Genomic DNA, 8482 nt, shown 5'->3' on the forward strand with positions numbered 1-8482 from the left:
CATTTATCACAACAAGAGAACACAAAATCTGCTGGCATTTGTAACCAGACATAACTTCTCCCTGCTCCCCTCCTCTCTAAGCAATTCCAAGCTGTGAAAATGACGCTCATCATTTTTATGAAAACAAAACAAACAAAAAAAAAAAAAATCAGACGCTTAATAATGATCGAGTGTGAAGTTACAAGAAGAGTTGGGGCCTCGGCTCGCTGCTGGTCAGCACAGCAGCGGATTGACAAAGAGCACCTTGCAAGCAGAGACTACATTCTGTGACACGAGCACGTTGAGTTTCACACATACTGTAGGTGTAACGTACACACCTATCAACGGTGCATAGAGAACTTCACCTCACGTAGAAACGACACCGACTAATGGACTGGAGATGGAATTGCATAAATACCATAAAACTAGTGCATAGTTACTGAAATCAACAACCAAGAGCAGAAGAGAAAGACTGGAAGTCTTTGGAGGAAAACCGGAAGCCTTCCTGCAAACAGAGCATCATGCCAATCTGTTTCAGATTTAAACATCGGCCAAACTTTCCATATTTTCATATGCAAGGACGACGTTTGATCAATTCAAATTGTCTGAGATTAAGTGAAAATTGATAACGGCCACTAAAATGTTTTTTTTTTCCGGAAATGAACCAACATTTGGTTCCGTTTTTATAAAAACCTCCTTTTTTTAAGTTAATGGTGAAACAACCACCACCAGTGGATAAGAAATTTAAAATCTCAACATATCTCAAGGCCTCCGGTTCTCTGGTAAAACGTGACAAACCTCCAATTTTAAGTTGTTAATCTCAACATAACAAAATGTTAACCTTCGACATTCAGTAACCCTGACAGAAAAACAAAGTTAACAAAAACATGATGAACATTTAAACTAAGAAGACGATTATTGTAAAATTGTTCAACAGCTTATTTTATAAGGGCTTATTTAGATATCAAAAACACAACCATTTTTTCAAGTAAATCAGACATAATTTCATTCAACATCCATCCGCGAATTTACTTTGCAATGAAGTTTGGATTCGTCCCTAAATTTTTCGATTGAGAAATGCCTTCTGTTGTAGTTTAAGTTTAGTTTTGTGGCCACCGGCACTAAAATATCACCGTGCCAACCAAAAACAAAGTAATTAAGACTGGGAAAGAAATAACTGCAACTCCATATCCCTTTTAAGATTCAAGAGCTGCTTTCTTATCGTGTTGTTACATTCAACTCTTCACTGTACTGGCTCCATCAATGTGTCGCATAAATAATACTGTCCACGTGCCAGTGACGACAGTTTACTGTGATTCTGCGACTGTATGTAGCAAACATGAACGAACGAGAAAGGACGGACTGATGCTGAGAGCTTTTTACACAAGGAGACCCTCGAGTTTTCAAGTAGCCACAGGCCGGCTCTGACGTTTGAAAAACAGCCGCTAGAAAATCCCACTGGGCCTCCTCTGCACGCTGACCATCCTATGTTTAGAGATTTTACAGTACAAGACTGACACAGAGCTTAACCACTGGATTTAGGAGTTTGGATAATGCCAAAGAAAGATTTTTTTTTTTTTTTTTTTTTTTTTTTTATAAAAAGTAGTCAAGCTTCTGGAGGGAATCTTACAGTGAGTAGGTATTTTAAGTGTTTGTGTGTGTATGCGAGTTCATTGGGGGAAGGGGGGGGATCAGTTCATCGAACAGTCCTCGCCCTCTGTGTCGGTGTCTGTGTCCGAGCAGGCGGTGTCCATGGCGACGTGGGCGGGGCTGACGATGACGGCTCGTCTCTGCTCCTCCTCGGCGCTCGCTCTCCTTTCCTGGGCGCGTTCGATGTGCTGGATGGCCTGAAAGAAACGAAACAAAAACATGAAGGCTGCAGCAAATATCCAGTCCTCTGAGAGACAACTCTCCTTATTGTCACTGTGAAACGATAATGCGAGACTTTGTTTAGTCACAGCTAGCTACATAAAAGTAAAACAAACTCCTACCTGCACAATAGTGTCCAGGTTCTGTCTGGACGTGGACACGGTGCTGGTGTGGACAGACGGGCTCATGGTCACCACGGTGACGTGGTGGTGGGGGTGCTGGGTTAGTGTCGGTGCTGGAACGATGACCGTGGGGTGGTGGGTTGGGGCGGGGGGAGGGGGAGTGGGAGTGGGAGACGGCAGCACCTGGAGGACAGAACAAAATATTACTTCATCTGAGACTGTGTGCGCGTTTTACTGTTCAGCCCCGCATGACTTACAGCCCAGAATGCATCACTTCAGAAGTTTGGAAATGTGCAACACAGACGGCGAAGAGACTACTACATCTTAAGCGTGAGTGTCTCTGACCTGTGGACTGTGTGGTTGTCTGTCAGCAGCGTGGATCTGCTGCAGCCGTAACAGCGTCTGGCTCTGGATGAGCGCCTGCTCCTCCTCCACCTGCTGAGTGATCACCTTCAGACGCTCCGGCTGCAGCTGGCCGCTCAGAGAACGCACCTGCACACACACACACACACACACACAGAGCACGTAAGAACAACGACCAGCAGCAATTAAAGGGCCAATAAAAACACATGGAAGGCCTTGAAGTTACACAATAGTTACACAATAATTATTTATTCAGAAATGAAGAGCAATGAATGCTATTGTGTATTATTCACATTAAACGATAAAACTAACACACTAATACAACTGATGATACTTTGATAAATAACATTAATGCATTGTACTTCATTGTGCAGTATGTTGTTCTAGTAAAAGTCCTTAAAACAAAAGCCCTGGATTACTGCTCAGCTCAATGTGGACTCTTTGTAAATATCTCTACCCTGCATCTCCACTACTGTTTACTTTTCTCTTTCACCACCCGTTCAGTCCCTATTGTCTTAACCTGCTGTTCAGGTAGATCCAGGATGTGAGCCTATCAGGAACTGACAGGTAATTCTGCCAACACCGCCTTGTTAAGCTGACTGATAATCATGTAAAGGACCCAGATACGGGTTTAAGAAGTTGGAATGTCTGGTAAAACTGAATAGTTGATCTATTTCATAGCCTGGAGATTTTGGTAAAAATAAAATAAAAATGTTTTTATCTAATGCTTAAAGAAGTACTTCAACCCCAATACATTTAATTCTTGTTTTTCATTGCATGCCTCCAAGATGAAGGAAGAATACAATATCAGAGTATACTATATGAAAGCATCTGTTAAAAAAATCTAATAAAACTCATGCAGCATAAACTTGTCAAGTCTGTATAGCATTTTGTTTCAGTTGGCACAAACACAAACAGCATCGCAGTCGACTCATGGTGAAATATCTCAAGCATAGAATAGATAAAGAGAAGTTTAAAGTCGAAGAATCAAACAGTTACTGTTAAAGCTTAATACTCCTGTCCTACTGAAATAAATGGATTTCATTGTCTCACCTGTTCCTCCAGCTGCATACGAGCTGAGCGTTCCTTGTCCAGTTGCCCTCTCAGCTCCAACATCTCCCTCCTCACCTCCTCAACTTTCTCCTCCTCCAGCGTGTCTGGAGAACCGATTCCTTCATCCTTCTCTTCTGCTCGCCTCCTCTTGGGTGATGAGCCGCTGAACTCCTGGAATCACACAAAGGCCAGGTAAGGTGAAATGTAACACAACCTTTATATTAAATATTACATGTTTAATATTAGTAAAGGAATTGAACCAACGGAGCATCAGTCTGTTCACTCTATTTTTTTAGAAAGACACATGCTGCTTGTGCCGAGCTGAACAAACGGCTGGTTGGACCAGAAAACAAAACGCCAGGTGAACCAACAGCACGGTAAATAAATAAATCAGGTAAACACATATTTTTCACATGGCGGAATACAGAGTGAGAAAGTACTGCACTGTCTTTGCCAACACTTACAAGCTATCCAAATACAAGTTTAAAGTTTGGTTGAATTATACCTGCTTAGGTTTGCAATAGTCACAGAGATATTTAATAAACGCTTCATTACATGTATGTGATTCTGGTTGAACTCAATGAGAAGCTTCGCCACAGCAGTCTACAGAAGACAGACGTTATCCAGAGGAACGTCTGAAGCTCTATGCAGCTCTAAAAATTGCTTTTGACAGAGCTGTCACAACACAAATGTCATTTTGGGCTGTTGAAATAATAGATTAACCAGACTACACTAATGCAAACATAATTATTACAGGTTTTGCATCCTGTTCTCATTCCCATGTCAAACGCCGCCGCTTTGTCACAGACATGCACAGAGAGAATGCAGGTCATGCCACGTGACTTTGGCTGCATTCATTCAAAATCCGGCACCTTGCTGCAGGTTTGTGGGACGGTGTGGGTGTTTTTGTTTGTGCTTTAGAAAGTTACCGTCGTGAAACAATCAGAATATAACGTTTTAATCTTTTGATTCAACTTGATCCTTTGTTCTCACTAACGCTGGTCTCACTCTTCATTCACGCTCTGATTCACTCGACCACCACTGCAATTTAATGCTTTGTTTACAAATAGCAACCAACAATGTGACTACATACTATATCTTTAAAGGCGGCCTGAAAGTGGAAAACCAAACAGCTTGATATAGAGGATTGTTGGTGAGGTACAAAAGATCTATATAAAATGCGTAGGACAAAATTACTATAAAAGCAATGGCGTGGGATGTTACCTGGATGAAGCGTTTGAGCTGGTTGTTCTGTGCCAGAAGTGTCGTCTTTTCCTGCTCCAAGGCAAATATGTAGTCCGATGTCTGCTGCAAGATGGCCGCCTGGCAGGAACAAAACAAAAAAGTGAATATTAGATTGGCGAATGGACCAACAACTGAACATTGTGTCATGATCTGCGGTGTCACAAAGCGTTATTGTTCTCTTGTTTTCTGCACCTTGCTGAGTTTCTCTCCGTCCGTGTGGGGCAGGAGTGTTTTGAGTGACTGGAAACCTGCGTTGATGCTCTGCATGCGCCGCCGTTCGTTGCTGTTGGCGATCTCACGGCGGATTCGTCTCTCCTGGTCCTGGGCCGTCTCGGGACTGAGGGGGATGTTGGCCAGGCTGAGGGGGCAAGGTCAAAGGGGGAGAGAGACTCATTATTCTGTCCACACGGGTGTGTGTCTAATGAGAAGGCATTAGCTCCTCTAAGACGCACATTTGATACTTCTTTTAATTTTGGTTTTAGACAAAAGATTAAAGTTTCCTCTTGCAAATTATTCTAATAAGCGGTAAACATCACAGAAAACGCAGGTAACAATGTTGAAATGGAAAAAATACATATAAAAAACAGGTAACAACACATTACTCTGAAACGAATCTGCTCTTCTTGGTTAAAGTTCAAATAAACAGCAACAATAAAATAGCATTGAGCTGATCTCTGACAGAGACTCTTTAAACCTTTAACCTGGAACCTTTACTGGGCTTCAGTGTCGACCTCACATTCCTCAGTTTAGCCGCCTGGAGATCTTTGAGTTTGGCTGAACTCAGTGCCCCTCACTCACACACCACCTCATGAGATTGGATGTTATGGTGGGAAAAAACCCTCTTTGTCGTGTTTACTCGGGGGGGGGGGGGATGCGTGAACCATTAAACCATACGGTGATTATGGTGCCAAGAAGATGTTTACAAAAATGAAAGAGGTCAGACAGAGGACACAGTGCACAAGGCTTTAAAAAGGTATTCTCTATTAAAGATGATTGTGTGGGTGTGCAGCCACTCTTATGGTCGAGAAGCTTAATTTAGTCTAATGCAACTTCAAACTGTGTGTTTACAAGCCAGTGTTGCCAGTTTAACTAAAAAGCTGCAAAAACATACCTTAAAAAGAACAACTATTATCTCATTATGTATGAACATAACTCCTTTAATTGCTTAATGGCCTCAGTTTAGTCTTATTTTGAAAAGCTTTCTTAAATACATCGTATTGTACTTTAATGAGTGTAAAGCTGACTGCAGAGCATAGGCAACATTTAGGGATTAATTTGGTCTATTGGGATTTAATAGTTTATCCTCAAAAGTGATGCACTGTACACATGCCTAGATGGAGATGTAATAGTGAACTTTAATTTAATTTATTTACCATTGTCTGATTCCAGAAACAGCACATGAATTATTAAAACGGTATTCTTTATTAAATATGAGTGTGTGGATGTACAACCATGCTCTTATGGCCGAGAAGCTTAATTTAGTCTAATTTGACTTCAAACTGTGTGTTTACAAGCCAGTTTAACTAAAAAGCTGCAAAAACATACCTTAAAAATAACAACTTTATTATCTCATTATTCTGTCTGTATATATAATATTTAAGTTACTGTGGATTCTTTACTGTTTTTTTATTGCTCATTTATAATACTTATTTTTGATCTTGTTTTTTTTACTATGTCTCTTGTTTGCACTATATCTATGCTGCAGGACTAATAAAGGATGATCTTATTTATAATACTTATTATTTTTTATGTCTCTTGTTTTTTTGCAGGACTATGATGATCTTATTTATAATACTTATTATTTTTTTTTTCTTGTCTCTTTTGCACTATGTCTATGCTGCAGGACTAATAAAGGATGATCTTATTTATAATACTTATTATTTTTTACTATGTCTCTTGTTTGCACTATATCTATGCTGCAGGACTAATAAAGGATGATCTTATTTATAATACTTATTATTTTTTTACTATGTCTCTTGTTTGCACTATATCTATGCTGCAGGACTAATAAAGGATGATCTTATTTATAATACTTATTATTTTTACTATGTCTCTTATTTGCACTATATCTATGCTGCAGGACTAATAAAGGATGATCTTATTTATAATACTTATTATTTTTTACTATGTCTCTTGTTTGCACTATATCTATGCTGCAGGACTAATAAAGGATGATCTTATTTATAATACTTATTACTATGTCTCTTGTTTGCACTATATCTATGCTGCAGGACTAATAAAGGATGATCTTATTTCATGAAAACAAACACACGCACTCCGTCCTAAAGTTCAGAGATGAGCTCAGCTGTTGTCGGCTGCGGAGCTCCAACATGGCCGCCGGAGGGCGCGTCGCTCCGTGCGGCGGTGAAATGTGACTCCGCCAGCAGCAGCAGCTGCAGCAGAAGGCCCCCTGGCTTCACGGAGAACAATGCTTTCCCCGCTAGCACCGAGCTAACAGCCCCGCTCTGCCCCGCCGCTCCCCGGGGCCGCTCCACGCCTCCGAGGCGACGTGCTCCAGCCAGACACGCTCGTACACGCGAGTGGAAGCGCGCACCCGCTCACAGCTAGAAGTGCGCTCTGGTGGCTAACTAGCTAGCCGTGCTAAGCTAACGTTAGCACGCAGCTGCTACGCACATTAGCGCAGCCGAACCTTTCACAAACACACCTTAACGTAACACACAGACAGACACGTGTCGCACAACACCAGCAGAGCCGAACACGAGGCGCACAGACACGCACGGTGTCGGGTAAACGAGCTTTGAGCGGAGCACGTTCACCACCACGTGGTTGGAACCAAATGTATCGTTTACATATTTGCGAGCGCCTCGTGTTGTGACCCGCACTGAGGCCGGGCAGTGTCTCACACCACACACGGTGCTGCCTCTCTGCCCTCCTCTGCACCGCCTGCAGCAGTGTCCTCCTCCACCTCCACCTCCTCCACCACGCTGCTGCTGCCAGGACGGCTAGCAGCTAGCATGCTAACTGAAGTCAGGCTGCAGCTCGATCACACACACGCGTACACACCGCGGCGACACGAGGGGGGACTCGTGCGGGCGGGTTTGGTTTCTGGAGGGAGAGATGTGCGGCTACACACCTGCAGAGACCCCCGATGACGTCCTTCTCCGTCTTCTTGAAGTGCTGTAAGGACGAGAGCTTGTCTGCGGGCATCATGAAGTACTCCATGCTTCCACAGCCGTGTGTCCTCCGCCTTCCTCCGCTGCCGTCCTTGTTCAAAACGCAGCCCGGTGGTGTACCGTGTTTAGCACCGAGCCCTGCTCCTTAATGGCGCATGTCTAATAAAACAAAACTCTGCTTTTTAAATAAAAAAAAAAAGAGAGAAAATGTGCAAATCTTAAGAGTAGACTTGAGAAAATAAAAGTAAGTTCAAGCTGTGTTGCTTCCCACAGCTGATGGGGTTCCCTCCAATGTGTGTGTGTGGCTTCTTGCCTCCGCCTACTACGTCTGTGTGTGTGTGTGTGTGTGTGTGTCTGCTGCCTCCGCCTACTACGTGTGTGTGTGTGTGTGTGTGTGTGTGTGTGTGCAGCTGATCTGTGCGAGGCGGGAAACAGCTGGTTGGAATCAGCCCGTTTTCCGGAAAGCAGAACAAACAGCAGACAGTCGGTGTGCTGCTGCACATGTGAAGCCCTCCGAGAGAAAATGGAAGCTCAGTGCGAGAAATGATGGTGTAATAATGTAACATATCAGCAGAGATAAAGGGACACACAGCAGTAGGTTAGATAACAGCATGGCTGGCACTGAATTTCACACATATTTCTGAAAAAAAAATTATTATCTGCACATTACACTTAAATTACAGATGTTCACAACACAAGGAATTAAATCACTATTAT

The 8482-nt window shown here is 42.7% G+C and overlaps 1 protein-coding gene across 1 annotated transcript; it reads right to left on the minus strand.

Annotated features, from left to right (window-relative positions):
• Nucleotides 1-1560: 1560 nt before the first annotated feature.
• LOC129095704 (transcription factor AP-4-like) lies at nt 1561-8098 on the minus strand. The gene is made up of 7 exons (XM_054604254.1): nt 7726-8098; nt 4824-4989; nt 4611-4709; nt 3387-3557; nt 2316-2462; nt 1971-2153; nt 1561-1826 (listed from the first exon to the last, which is right to left on the minus strand). Exons 1-7 carry the CDS (start codon nt 7812-7814, stop codon nt 1671-1673), a joined length of 1011 nt encoding a protein of 336 aa, XP_054460229.1. The 5' UTR covers nt 7815-8098; the 3' UTR covers nt 1561-1670.
• Nucleotides 8099-8482: the final 384 nt, after the last annotated feature.

Source organism: Anoplopoma fimbria, chromosome 9 (assembly GCF_027596085.1).
Source record: "Anoplopoma fimbria isolate UVic2021 breed Golden Eagle Sablefish chromosome 9, Afim_UVic_2022, whole genome shotgun sequence".
Lineage (NCBI taxonomy): Eukaryota > Metazoa > Chordata > Actinopteri > Perciformes > Anoplopomatidae > Anoplopoma > Anoplopoma fimbria.